Below are 15,102 nucleotides of genomic sequence, written 5' to 3'. Positions count from 1 at the left end.
CTCATGTACATTGCCCCAACATTTTTCAAACCGAATGGCATTACCCGGTAGCAATATATCCCCCATGGCGTGATGAATGCCGTCTTTTCTACGTCTTCCTCGTCCATTAAGATCCGATGATAGTCTGCATAGCAATCCATACAAGATCCAATCTTATGCTTGGCACAATTATCAATTAAAATATGGATATTTGGTAGTGGGAAGTTGTCCTTTGGACTTGCCTTGTTGAGATCACGGTAATCAACATACACTCTGGTCTTACCATCCTTCTTTGGCACAGGTACAACATTGGCTAACCAAGTGGGATACCGCGTGACTCGAATGACCTTTGCATCAAACTGCTTTGTGACCTCTTCTTTTATCTTCACACTCATGTCGGTTTTGAATTTCCTCAACTTCTGCTTAATGGGAGGAAATGCCGGGTCAGTGGGCAATTTGTGAACCACTAAGTCAGTGCTTAGACCCGGCATGTCGTCATATGACCATGCAAAAATATCTTTGTATTCAAACAATGCTTTGATTATCTCTTCCCTGATTTGCGGTTCAAGATGGACACTTATCTTAGTTTCTCTGACATTATCTGGGTCCCCTAAATTGATTGCTTCTGTATCACTCAAGTTAGGCTTGGGTTTTTCTTCAAAATGATTTAACTCCTTACTAATCTCTTCAAAGGCCTCATCCTCATCATATTCTAATTCATCATCACATTTTATTTCTTGAATTGTTATTTCAGAATTAGATTGACTTTTAAGACTGGGCCGAAGATTCCTCATGTCTGTCATGTCATTGAATCCAGCATAAAGAGAACTGTACAAGGAAGAAAAGAAAAATAAAAATAAAACTATCAGGAATGATAAAAAAGGAAATTGCATTTCATTGAAAATAAAAGATAACAAGGTTTATACATCCAAACGGACGGAACATAGAATCTGAATTACAACCCTGGAATAATCCAGATAAACTGAAAGAAAATCAAAGCAGGCTACCAAAACTCCTTCCAGGTAGGGAGAGGAGTAGCCTCCCAATTGCTAAGCTTTGCACTCGGCCCAACAAACTGCACATCTGCTTTGCTAAAACCTTCTCCAACTTCCACCATGTTCACATCGTTGAACAACCTCTTGAACCTTTCAATTAACTCTTCATCAACGTCAACCAAAGAACTGGGAACTGTTGTACCGCTCAACTTGTTCACTGATCTCCCAACTGTTGGTTTTTCAATTGGCTTGACCTCACTAGACCGAATCATCATGACGGTCTGTGAAGGCTTCTTGGGCTCTCCTCCCTTATGTACTATCTCGATCATGTTTGTCTCCTGATGTGTTGATAGTGGTTTCTGGTTGATATTGGATGTCTCTGGAGCTTGGACTTCAATCCGGTTTGTATTAATGAGCTCCTGGATGGCATTTTTCAAGTGCCGGTCCTTCTCTGTATCATGCCCCAGAGTACTCGAACAATATTCACAGCTTATAAAGTAATCCAGACTCTTTGGAGGAGGGTTTGACAATTTCGACTCAATTGGCCTCAGCATATCCAATTGCCTCAACCTGTGGAACAAACTAGTATAGGACTCTCCTAATGGGGTGAAGGTTTTCTTACTCTGCAACCTCTTATTCTTAAATGCTTAATTGGGCCGGAAACCTATTCCAGGAGGGTTTCGGTAGGCTCGTGGGGGTGGGTAGGCATTTTGTAGGGCCGGCGCATGCCATTGTGTGTGGGCAGGAGGTTGAGTGTATATTTGGGCATGGTGGACAGAAAAATGAGGGTCTGGTGATGGGAAGTAATACTGGGGTGGATTATACCGGGTTTGAGTGTAGGTTTGGTGGTGGGGTCGAGGCTGAGTATAATGGTGTGATGGGCCCCTAGGTCCAAACCATGATCCTGAATCAATTGTTGCTACATCTTCTTTATTCTTCTTTCCGATCACTTCCCTAGTACCGTTCTGAATGGCTTGGGTAGTTGCCTTAATAGCCGAGTAACTCAGGATTTTGTTTGACTTAAGCCCTTTTTCTACCATGCCACCCATCTCCACTACCTCGTTGAAGGACTTGCCTATGGCCGATACCAGATGGCCATAGTAAGTGGGCTCTAGAGCCTGCAGAAAGTAATCTACCATTTCGCTCTCTTTCATCGGAGGGTCAACCCTAGCCACTTGCTCTCTCCAACGAAAACCGTATTACCTGAAACTTTCACTAGGCTTTTTCTCAATCTTAGTCAGAGACAAACGATCTGGAACTATCTTGAGGTTGTATTGGAAATGACAAGCGAATGCTTGGGCTAAATCATCCCATGTATACCATTTTCTATGATCCTGACGAGTGTACCACTCCAACGCCGCTTAGACTCAGGCTAAAGTATGCCATCAACAACTCTTCTTTCCCACCGGCTCCTCTCATTTTACAGCAAAATCCCCTCAAATAGGCCACCGGTAAAAGTACAAGAGGGAGGTGAATTGTAAATACTTAAAATTAATTGCTTATAAGTTGACTTATAACTTGAATAGTCGACTGAATATAATAATTTAGCAGATATGGTAACAGAAGGTAAAATGCAGAAAATAATTGCAGGAATTAAAATCACCGGGATTTTTATACTGGTTCGGATTCAATGTGAATCCTAATCCAGTCCCCTTAGGTTGCAAGGGAGTTCTCTTTAGTAAATGAGTTTCCTTCGAGTACAAATGTGGTGTATATCGTTCAGTTTCTCTAGCACTCATTTTTGATACAATGCCTCACCAGTTGTGTGCTCTCTTTCTATCCCTGACTTGTTACACAGCAGATGTTAGTGAACTACAATGCTTGTTTGTAGTATAATGAAGAGAGTGATTTGGTTTGATCAAAGTATGTCTAAGCTAGGGTTTACAAGGGTGTATAAATACTTTTGATGGATGGTAGAGGTTTGACAACCCAAGAGATTTGATCCTTGAAAAGAATTGATTCTTTCCGAGAATAAGGAATGAGCCGCTGCTTCTCTTGATTGCTTTCCTTCAGCAAGGATTGCTTCACTTGATTCCTTGATTGTTGGATCTTCCAAATGTGGTCGCTTCCCATATCTCCTAGTATCCTTCAGTCTTCTGTGATTCTGCCCATGATTCGTGCCTTTTTCCAAGGCTTATTTGATTTTTTCCAACTCAGCTAATCATTGTTATCGCTGATTGATTCGTTGATTAGATTGCACCCAACTTTACGAGACCAATCCAGATTTGCTGATCACATGCTGATTGATTTCTTTCCTTGTACATCATGAACCATTCCAGCAGTCTTCTTTACTTCTTGAACTTGATTTCCTGCACATGTATATTATTTGCATCATTAAAACATGATCTAACAATCTCCCCCTTTTTGATGATGGCAAAATAATATAATAAGGTAAAGAAGTAAATACCAGTTGACTTCCCTATATTTTACTAGTTGACTTGACTCCCCCTCAATGTATGTACGATTGACTCGCCCTCAATGTATGCAATCGACTTGACCTGTCCATGACTCTCCCCTCAATGTGTGCAGTCAACTTGTACCAACTTGTACCTGTACAGTATAAAATATATGCTAGCTATACACATATAAAATGTGTGCAGTCGACCTGTACACATACACAGATAGATGCATAGTCGACTTGTACCTGTACACATACACATAACATAGGCAAAATAACATAGGCTTTTTCTCCCCCTTTTTGTCATCAGCAAAGAGGGATTAGAAACATAGATAACAGTAAAGCAGAAAGGTAAAAATATTATCCAGTGGCTGGTGAAACAGCCCACAGTAGCAAAAAAACAGAATTATCCAAGGGCTTAAACAGCAGCCCACAATACCACCAAAACAAGATGTAAAAAAAAAACATAGTTTTGAAAAACATCCACATTAGCGGCGCATGAAATAGGTAAGGGTGTTGCAGATGGCCTCCTTTAACTATTCGAAGCTAGTATTTGTAGCGACGCTTAGACCATTCAGCCTGTTGTGAACCTCCTTGAAGGCTTTGACAGCATTCTCCCTTACTCTGAGAACAACAACTCTGATTTTTGACAAGTCAGACCCTGTTTCCTTTGAAATAGCATGAATGTCACCCACAGTGGACAGAGTGGCGGAAAGAAGATTCTTGATGTCAGAGAGTTTGGAGTCAATAGAGCTAAGCTTCTCACTAAGCTCAAAGCTGACAAGAGTAGGAGGAGGAACAACTGATGAAGTTTTGGTTTCCATAGGGGCTTCTTTGCTTCAATCTCACTTTTCTTAACCCAGGAGCCCTTGATACTCACATAGCCCATACTAGCAAAAGCTCTAGAATTATAGGACTTGGAGACAGTAATGAAGGGATACTTGGATAGAGAAATTTGATGGGCTTCCAGAATACGAGTGATTGTTATGCCATAGGGTAAACTAGTGGGATCTTCAGCACTTTCTATCATGAAATTGATGACCCAGGAGGAAAGCTTGAGTTTGAGTTTGGTGATAAGGCAGTAGACAAAGAATGTATCCCTTTGAGAGAAAGTTGAAAAGGAACCAGTACGAGGAAGCAGGGTGGTTGCCACAATATGGGCCAGAACTCGAGTTTCAAAACTTACATCACTGGGGACCAATTGGTTTGGAAAATTTTCAGAGGGACACTCAACAATGCACAGTTTGGCTTGGTCAAAAGAAATTTCAAAATCCTCAAGCCACACATTTTTAAAAAGAGTTGGGAAACCAGAGCAACGACATTGGAAAAGAGAGTCAAACAAGGCACAATAAAGAACAATGTGCTTACTTAGCACTAGACATTCTAGCCTATCTGGTTTACTAGAGTGAAAATTTGCATAAAACATTTTGACCAGGGGTTCATATACCTTAGGCGGAGGAATAGAGAGGAATTTTTCCCACCCTTGATAAACAAAGAGTTTTTTAACCTTACAAGTGAGGGCGTCAATATCATCAAGATCCACGACCCTTCCATGGGCGATGGGCTTGTCCTAAGAGTAATGAAAAGATCCCTATTTGGGGTATCCCAGAAATTTAGGTCCGACTCGAGTGAGGCAGAGAAATCAACCTTTGATTTCTTTGGGTGGATGAAATGGGAGGATCTTCCATGGGTCGTTTGCCTAACGCTTTTTCTCCTAGAAGTTGGGAGTGTTCAGAAAAATCACCCTGAGATGAGGCGAAGCCTTCAGAGTGATCAGACCCTAGGTCTACTTGCTCAGGAGGCGCAGAAAGGGGGTTTAGCCTTAGAGCGGGTACTTTTTCTGGTGAAGGCAGAGGGATTCTTGGAGTGTTTCGCCATTGTAGAAGAGGGGATTTGCTCGAGGTTTTGGAGAGAAGATGGAGATGAGAGTGACTGAAAGGGTTTTCTAACTTAAGAAGAGGGTTTTGACGGTTAAGTCCAGAAAAGGAAAAGTTGTCAGTCGAGAAGACGTGATGATTGGCTTTCCATCTTCGAACTGCGAACTGATGTGAACGAAGTGAAAAAAGAGGGAAAAAATCGGAGGCGTAATAAATGCGTGGGAAAATGACAGTTATAACACTTTAAAAGTAATTGAGCACATAGGTCCTAAGAGTTATTAGAAAAGCAAATAATGCCAAGTAATTTTCTCAAAGTACAATATCTTTCTTCTAATAAAGGCTTAGTAAAAATATCGGCTAATTCAGCAGAGGTGCCAACAAAGGCTATTTCTATATCTCTCTTAAGAACATGATCTCTAATAAAATGAAGCTTAATATCTATATGCTTTGCTCTAGAATGATGCACAAAAATTTTTGAAAGACAAATAGCACTAGAATTATCACAAAAAATTTGTATAGGTTTAAACGAAAGCTCATAGTCACCCAATTGATGAGACATCCACAGTAGTTGTGCACAACACTGTCCAATAGCAATGTATTCAGCTTCAGTAGTGGACAAGGCGACTGATGCTTGCTTTTCACTGTTCCAGGATATTAATGCCTTTCCTAGTAATTGACAAGTGTCGCTAGTGCTCTTTCTATCTACTTTATCATCTGCAAGATCAACATATGAAAAACCTTCTAATTTAAAAGAGTTAGAGCGAGGATACCACAATCCATGAGATACAGTTCCAATGAGATATTGAATGATTCTCTTTACAGCAGTCAAATGTGACTCCTTGGGAGCTGACTGAAACCTGGCACATTTACATACACTGAATATAATATCTGTTCGACTTGCTAATAGATATAGCAGTGATCCAATCATTCCCCTGTATTTGGTTTCATCAACTGGCATGCCCTGTTCATCTTTGTCTAGATTTGTAGTGGGGCTCATAGGAGTGCCAATTGATTTTGCATTGTTCATACCAAATTTTTGAATCAGCTCTTTTGTATATTTGGTCTGACAAATAAAAGTTCCTTCTTCGGTTTGTTCGATTTGTAGCCCAAGGAAGAACGTGAGTTCACCCATCATGCTCATTTCAAACTCGTTTTGCATAAGATTTGAAAATTCCTTACACATAAGAGGGTTAGCACTACCAAATATAATATCATAAACATAAATTTGAATAATGATATTACCTTCTGATGATCATTTAATAAACAAAGTAGTGTCTATTTTACCTCTGGTAAAGCCATAATCAATAAGAAAAGTACTCGGCCTATCATACCAGGCACATGGAGCTTGTTTCAACCCATACAATGCTTTGGTAAGCTTGTATACATGGTATGGAAATTTTGAATCCTCAAAGCCTGGAGGCTGTTTTACAAAAACTTCTTCCTCGATAAATCCATTCAAAAAGGCACTTTTAACATCCATTTGAAACAGCCTGAATCCTTTAAAGTATGCATATGCCAGAAGAATTCGTATAGACTCCAAACGAGCTACTAGGGCAAAAGTCTCATCATAGTCGACTCCTTCTTGCTGTGAATAGCCCTGAGCAACTAGTCTCGCTTTATTTCTTTTGACCTTTCCATCCTCGTTCAGTTTGTTTCTAAATACCCATTTTGTTCCGATCACAGACACATTATCAGGTTTGGGTATTAGTTTCCACACTTGATTCTTGCTGAACTGATCTAATTCCTCCTGCATGGCTTGCACCCAGCTTGAATCCTTCAATGCTTCCTCTACCTTTTTTGGCTCAATTTGAGAAATCAATGCAATATTTGCTTTCTTTTTTAGGGCAGCCCTGGTTATCATTCCTTCGTTTGGATCCCCTATAATAAATTTCTGAGGATATTCGGGTTCACTTCTCCATTCATTTGGTCAAATTATATTTGTAGTCGACTCGACTTGTGGGTCTGGAGTATTGTTGCTATTTTCTCTAGTTGACTCGATCACCCCAGATGTGCTAGTCGACTCCTGTTATTTTCCTTTGTCCTATGCTTCTTGAGTTTGATCTTCGTCACCTGCAGTAGTTCCTTTCTCGACCAAGGGATTATTTTCATCGAATATAACATGTACAAATTCTTCTACTCATAAAGTACATTTATTGTAGACTCTAAAAGATCTGCTATTTAACGCGTAACCAAGAAAAAAACCTTCGTCACTTTTTGGGTCAAACTTTCCAAGATTATCTTTACCGTTATTGTGAATAAAACATTTGCTTCCAAAGGGATGGAAGTAACTGATATTTGGACGTTTACCTTTCCAGAGTTCATAAAGGGTCTTCTTCAGAATTGGCCTTATGAGGCAACGGTTGAGGATGTGACAAGCAGTACTTACGCCTTCTACCTAGAAATGGTTTGGCAATGAATGTTCTAGTAGCATGGTTCTTGCCATGTCTTGGAGAGTTCTGTTCTTCCTTTCCACAACCCTATTTTCCTGTGGTGAGCGTGGTGCAGAGAAATTGTGAGTGTATCCTTAATCATTGCAGAAGTCTTCAAAAGCTCTGCTTTCAAATTCTCCTCCATGGTCACTCTGAATCTTTGAGATCAGATATCCCTTTTCTCTTTCAAACTTTTTGCAGAAAACTTCAAAATTTCTTAAGGCTTCATCCTTATGAGACAAGAAGATCACCCAGGTGAAACGTGAAAAGTCATCAACAATAACAAAAGCATACCTCTTACCTCCTATGCTAGCAGTTCTAGTAGGCCCAAAAAAATCCATATGAAGCAATTGCAAAGGTTTTTAAGTAGATACTATATCTTTATTTTTGAAGGAATTTCTGTTTGCTTACCCATTTGACATGCATCACAAATATGAGTTCTAGAGCAATTCAGTTTAGGCAAACCAATAACTAAATCATGTTTGAACATTTTTTCAATCAAGTGCATGCTAGCATGGCTAAGTCTTTTATGCCATAACCATGAATCATCAGACATAGAGGATAAGCAAATGTGGCCATCTATCTTTTCAAAACCATCAAGTATATAAAAAATTCCATACCCTTTTCCAGGAAGAATTATCTTACCCGATTCATCTTCAATAGCACACCCTATTCTCTTAAACTTTACCTCATATCCTGAGTCGCAGAGTTGACTTATGCTCAAGAGATTGTAGTTTAGGCCATCAACGAGATATACTACAGTAATGTCACAGTTGTTATTGAAAGGAATTGTTCCAGTGCCAATTATTTTGCCCCTTGAATCGTCTCCGAATTTTACACTTCCTCCATCGATATTTGTAACTTCCATGAACAGGTTTTTGTCACCTGTTATATGACTGTAACACGCACTATCTAGATACCATTTTCCTTTGTGGCTTACTCTGTGGTGTTCCTGCAAGACAAGATGATCTCTTTCATTTTTGTACCCAAGCTTGCCTGGGTCCTGGTGGGTTAGTGTTGCTAGGTTTAGAATTTTTTGGTTTCCAAACCCATCCTGACACATTTGATTTACAAAAGCAACAACCGGAATATTTATGCCCACTTTTATTACAGTAATGACATTTAGCTCCAGACCTATTTTCATAAGTGTTAGAACTAGCCGACTTAGATTTAGTTGGTTCTTTCCCAATTGACTTGTAAGTCATCTGGTCCGACCGACTGGTCGACTTGGTTCTGATTGGTTCCTTTCCAGTTGACTTGTAAGTCATTTGGTTTGACCTAACAGAACTATGACTGGTGGATTTGCGCAAGCTGTTAAGCTGCATTTGCAACTCCTCAAACTCTTCTTGAAGTACTTCTTTTTCGATTTCACATACTTCATGTTTGAGTTTCCAGTCTTTAACCTCCCTAGTGAGTCTCTTAAGTTCATTCATTATTCTTTGAGACTCTTTTAAGGTGTAATCAAGAATATCCTGCAATTCATTACATCTTTCGCAGTCATAAGATCTTACCTTACTAGTTTCACCCCGTGCCATGAAATAGTTCTCGTCATCTGAATCATCTTCATCTGTCCAGCATCCTGAGGTTTTGTTTATTTCATTTTCCAAAATTGTCATGAAACAAAGATTTGCTATTTCTTCATGGTCTGAGTCGTCCTTATCACTCCAGCTTTCGAAGGATTTGTTCTTGTTGAAGCCTCTAGAGATCTTCCTTTTCAGTTCTTGGCATTCAGCTTGAATGTGCCCAAATTTTCCACATTCGTAGCATTTTCCATCGTTCTTATCCTGTTCATTGTATTTCCTGGATCGTCTTGGTGGGAATCTTCCTTTCTTTGTGTTTCTGTATCTTCTCATCAGCCCATCCGTATTTCTAGACATCATAGCAATCTCTTCTTGTAGAGCTTCAGGATCATCAATTTCATTTTCAGCCATTTCAGTATAGGTTTTGATTGCAACTATTTTCTTTTTCTCCTCTTGATTTGTATTTTTCAAATGTGCCCTTTCGAAAGCAATGAGTTCTCCTCGTAGTTCATCATAGGACAATTTGTTTAGATCTTGAGATTCCAGTGTGACTACTTTGGTCTGCCAAGTGGTTGGCAGACTTCTGAGAATTTTTCTGACTTGATCACCACTGGTGTAGGGCTTGCCAAATGCCTTTAAGTCACTAATTATTTTACTAAACCTGGAAAACATTTCTTCAATGGATTCTCCTTCTTTTATTGAGAAGAGTTTGTAGTCATGAACTAGCATGTTGATGTGAGTTTCCTTTACTTTGCTGGTTCCCTCATAGGTGACCTCTAGTTTATCCCACATCTCTTTAGCTGTATCACAACTCGATATTTTCTCGTATTCTTCACCACTTATAGCATTGTGAAGCAGATTTCTTGCCTTGTTATTCACTTGTACCGCTTCCAGTTGCTCCTTTGAGTATGAATCTATATCATCAAGATCAACAAGTGGTGGAGTGCTAGCAGGTAGGGGATAGTTTCCCCTTTTAATGACTCTCCAGACTTTGACATCGTATGCTTTAGCAAAGATTTCCATTCGTACTTTCCAGTGAGAGAAATGTTGTCCATTGAAGTATGGTGGTCTAACTTGTGAAGTTCCTTCCTTAAAGAGAGCTCCTATGATAATTTGATTTGCCATGATCTTTTCTCATAAGCTGTTAAGCAAAAGATAAAATGTTAGCCTTGCTCTGATACCAATTGAAAGTACAAGAGGGGGGAGGGGTGAATTGTAAATACTTAAAATTAATTGCTTATAAGTTGACTGAATATGATAATTTAGTAGATATGGTAACGGAAGGTAAAATGCAGAAAATAATTGCAGGAATTAAAAGCACCGGGATTTTTATACTGGTTCGGATTCAATGTGAATCCTAATCCAGTCCCCTTGGGTTGCAAGGGAGTTCTCTTTAGTAAATGAGTTTCCTTCGAGTACAAATGTGGTGTATATCACTCAGTTTCTCTAGCACTCGTTTTTGATACAATGCCTCACCAGTTGTGTGCTCTCTTTCTATCCCTGGCTTGTTACACATCAAATCTTAGTGAACTATAATGCTTGTTTGCAGTAGAATGAAGAGAGTGATTTGGTTTGATCAAAGTATGTATAATCTAGGGTTTACAAGGGTGTATAAATACTTTGATGGATGGTAGAGGCTTGACAACCCAAGAGATTTGATCCTTGGAAAGAATTGATTCTTTCCAAGAATAAGGAATGAGTCGTTGCTTCTCTTGATTGCTTTCCTTCAGCAGAGGATTTCTTCACTTGATTTCTCCTTGATTGTTGGATCTTCCAAATTGGTCGCTTCCCAGATCTTCTCGTATCCTTTAGTCTTCTGTGATTCTGCCCATGATTTGTGCCTTTGTCCAAGGCTTATTAGATTTTTTCCAGCTCAGCTAATCATTGTTATCGCTGATTGATTCGTTGATTAGATTGCGCCCAGATTTATGAGACCAGTTCAGATTTGCTGATCACATGCTGATTGATTTCTTTCCTTGTACATCATGAACCATTCCAACAGTCTTCTTTACTTCTTGAACTTGATCTAACAACCGGGTCTCCTTGCCCGTCATACAGATCAAATTTGGGCATTTTGAATCCCACTGGCAGTTGAACATCGGAAAATAGGCACAGATCTTTATAGGCCACGCTCACCTGACGTCCCAATCCCTGCATGATTCTGAATGATTGTTCCAAGCTTTTAACCTTCTTGAACATCTCCTCCTATTCTGGATTTTTAGGTGGTTTCTCAATCTCAACGAGGAGGTCGAAATGAAGGGTATGGGAGTAAGGTTCTGGGGCTTTGAAAGTAGGATCCGGGGGATAATATTATTTATCTTGGGTCTAGAATAGAGGCTCACTGGAGGATCGGTGGAGCGTAGCGGGTGGTGGTTCCACAAAAACAGGAGTGGCTGGTAGAGGAAGGTACGGAACTGGTTTAGGTGGTGGAGCTGGTGGTGTTTGGGAAGTGGTGCCTTAGTAGTGATGGTAAACGGGAAAGCCTGGAGATGAATCAACAGTGGGAGGTTCCTGGTATTGAGCCAACGGCGGGATGAAAGCAGGGTTGGCAGGGTAGGATGGTGGTGGATGCCCTTTCACCCATGCCTGGTTCATCTGTGTCATCTGTTGTTTCAGCTTATACAACTCCTCTTTCAGATTAACATCAGACTCTTCCCCCTCTCTTGACGGATCAATAACACTTGTATCCAGTTCTTGGTTAGCCATGATCAACTTTTCTTTGGACCTGATGTTGTATGGATGAGTTGCCGGAATACCAAACAAACTAACCACCTGCCTGTACTGATTTCAACAACAAACTTGTTAGCGATTAGAGCTTAACAGATTGGCAACCGCACGTTGGGAATGCAATGCACCTAAGCAGTTAACCATTTCTATTATGCATTTGATCGGTTGCTTGCGTCAACCCGGCTTTCCCTAATGTCCATTTTGCAATTTCTCTCTTTTTCACTCCTGCCTTTCTTTGCTTGATTTCTCGTTTTTCTTTATTCTCTCATTTTCTCTCTTGTTTTGCCATTGTTTCCTTCCTACGGTTTCTTGTTTTCTCTCTTTTTCTCTTTTTTTCTTCTCTTTTTCATTTTTTTTCTCTTTTGGTTATGATCGAATCCTATGGAGATTGCCTGTGTATCATGACCCTGCATGAATCAGACCAAGCGTAGTTCTGGGAATAAGTGTAAAATAAATTTTAAGAAAAATATTTTGGGGTTTTCAAATTTTCGTAAAACGTCTTGATTACAATGACTTATCCTACAGAATTTAAACTAACAGACTCGAAAAGGGGGACAAACAGACTCTAACAAAAAGATGAAAATACAGACTCAAAAACGGACTAACCGACTCCAACAAAGAAAATGAAAATACATACTCGAAAACAGACTAACAGACTCCAATAAAGAAAATGAAAAGACAGACTCGAATGAAAATCATGAATACATCAATGCCTCAACTGATCCGGGGGCCCGCGGGACATCAGTCGATCTCGCCACGGGCCTATGCGCCAAATCCCATTGGAGATGATAGAGATCCTCCATTATCTGGCGGACAAAGGTCATTACAGTGGCGAAAAACATGGATATGGTCATGTCTTCACACTTACTGCACTTCATTTTGATGTAGTCGGCGATCCTTCTGACCCTTTCTCTTATGACGCCCTTTTCTTGCAACAAACACCCAATCTACTGGGCCCTAGCTTCCAAAGTTTGTTCAACTATATGATTCTGTTCTTGAAGTTGTTGCAGATCTTTTTCTAATTGTGTCATCGTTGCATAGCAGTGTTCTCTTTCTGCCTTAAAGTCTTTTGCCTGCTTGATCATTTTGTTCTCAAAGATGGTGACCCTTTTCTTCAACCCCACAACCTTCATTGTCATATTTCTCTTTTAACTGTTTAACCAAGCGCGCTCGTTCCTCCGCATTCTTAGCCAATTTTGTTCGAGCCCTTGCTAGCTTACCCTCTGCCTTGTTCAAATCAAAACCATACCCACTCACCTTCCGCCTAAGGTTATCTATAAGCTTTTCATCTTTTGCACTTCTGGCGGGATTTTCAGCCGCTATTTTTATTTCCCGAATTTGGGCTCGAAGGGCGTCATTTTCCTTGGCTAGCTCTTTCTTCTCACCCTCATCTGCGGTGGCTTGCAAACTATTCTCAAATTAAAGATCCTTGACTTGCTTTTCCAGCTTGCTTATGGTAGCCCTATATTTATTTTCTTTGGCCAACCAATCCTATTGCGCCTTTGACGCCTCGACAAATTCTTAAAGATGGGGTCTTTTGGCTGGTCTCCCAAACTCAACACTTCTTTGGTACCATGCGAGGTAACCGGGCGAGACTTCACACTTGGATAAATCATGCACTTGGGTGCTTGCTGTCAAGTACTGACACTCGCTCCAGATCTGGCGAACTACTGCTTCATGAAATTGACCGTTAGAACCAATCTCGACTACCTGAGTACTAAGGTCTTCATCCTTTGGAACTATTTGACATCTCCCCAGCTGCCTCAAAACCCGGTATGGGGCATAAGGTTGGATACTTCTGAGACCCATCAGGAGGAAGTGAGGCCCGGTAGCTGGCATGTATATGATTTCATCTACAAGAAGCCACCTGAACGTCCATTCTATTTGATTTGCGGTGATGTACGGAGACGTGATATCCATTCTGTGACCCCATCTGGCATGCTAACCCATCGACCCTTATATAAAACTCCTATATGCAGCTTTTCCCTTTCGACCCATAGTATTTCAGTCTTAGAATACATATATAAAACTCCTATATACAGCCTCAGCCTCAGCTTTTCACCCGAATGTTTTCAGCTTTTATTCATAACAAACGTTCCTACTAGGGATCCAGCATGAGACTGAGTTATTCTAAGCTAAAAACCTTGGTATATTATTCTAGACTTATGTATCCGAGCGGACAACTCGAGCTGAGGAGGGGGCTACGTACCGGGAACCAAAAGGTCATCCGACTTTGTAACTTGTCCGAGCCACTTCCTAATTTAAGGTATGACACTAACAGAAAAGGATTCACGCCAGCGTGTACATCCCCGAAGATGATAAGAGAAGGGTTTCGTAGCAATTTATATATAGTTCAGATAATATCAAAGCGGTAAAAACGACATTTAGCACATTAGGCCCAAACATGTAATAAAACCAGATAATAAATAAAGCCAAATATAACAATTATTCTAAGCTCGAATTCTTGAACCCTGAACCAGAGATTCTGGGTTCGATCCCCATCAGAGTCGCCAGAGCTGTCACACCTCCTTTTTCCTACCCCCGGGGAGGGTATAAAGGATTTTTTCCAATTTAAGTGACAATCGCAACGGGATTAATTATTAGAATTCAGAGTCACCACTTGGGATAATTTATGGTGTCCCAAGTCACCGGTTCAAATCCCGAATCGAGGAAAGATTGACTCTATTTTATAGTTCGCGAACACAAAAATCAGGATAAGGATTCTGTTAACCCGGGAGAAGGTGTTAGGCATTCCCGGATTTCGTGGTTCTAGCATGGTCGCTTAAACTATTATAATTGGCCTATTATCTGATTTTAATACATGTTTTAACATATGGTTCAATTTTAACTTTATAACCGCTTTTATTTAATTATTTTTTAGGAAAAGATTCAACGTCATCTAAAACACGTCTTGAACCACGTCACAAAAATGCACCCACGGTCCACGACACATTTTATCTAACGTTGTTGAGATTCGAATTTGGGTCACATGAATGCAAATCCGAGTTTAGGAAAGTAATTTTTAAATAGCGAGCCTAAAGCGACTACGCACTTTCAAATTTGCGAGGGCCATGGAAAATTCAACTAAATGGCACGCCTCGATTTCTAAGGATTCAAATATTAATTAAACGAGGGTCATGCATTTTGAGATTTTATTTGGCACGGCACACCTCAATT

The 15,102-nt window shown here is 40.1% G+C and overlaps 1 protein-coding gene across 1 annotated transcript; it reads right to left on the bottom strand.

Annotated features, from left to right (window-relative positions):
• Nucleotides 1–7,773: 7,773 nt before the first annotated feature.
• On the bottom strand, nt 7,774–10,323 carry LOC138874926 (uncharacterized). Its single transcript, XM_070153726.1, has 3 exons — nt 8,728–10,323; nt 8,299–8,630; nt 7,774–7,996 (listed from the first exon to the last, which is right to left on the bottom strand). Exons 1-3 carry the CDS (start codon nt 10,321–10,323, stop codon nt 7,774–7,776), a joined length of 2,151 nt encoding a protein of 716 aa, XP_070009827.1.
• Between the last annotated feature and the right edge of the window lie 4,779 nt (nt 10,324–15,102).

This window comes from Nicotiana sylvestris, chromosome 8 (genome assembly GCF_000393655.2).
Source record: "Nicotiana sylvestris chromosome 8, ASM39365v2, whole genome shotgun sequence".
NCBI classification, from domain to species: domain Eukaryota; kingdom Viridiplantae; phylum Streptophyta; class Magnoliopsida; order Solanales; family Solanaceae; genus Nicotiana; species Nicotiana sylvestris.
This window is presented reverse-complemented; position numbering and strand designations above follow the sequence as displayed.

Bases quoted from the DNA above. Each gene is read 5' to 3' on its own strand.
- LOC138874926 (XM_070153726.1), bottom strand. From the start codon at position 10,323: ATGGCAAATCAAATTATCATAGGAGCTCTCTTTAAGGAAGGAACTTCA. The intron at 8,631-8,727 runs GTTTGGAAACCA...CTTGTCTTGCAG, and splicing joins AATCAAATGTGTCAGGATGG to GAACACCACAGAGTAAGCCA. The intron at 7,997-8,298 runs GTATGGAATTTT...TGGGCCTACTAG, and splicing joins ATAATTCTTCCTGGAAAAGG to AACTGCTAGCATAGGAGGTA.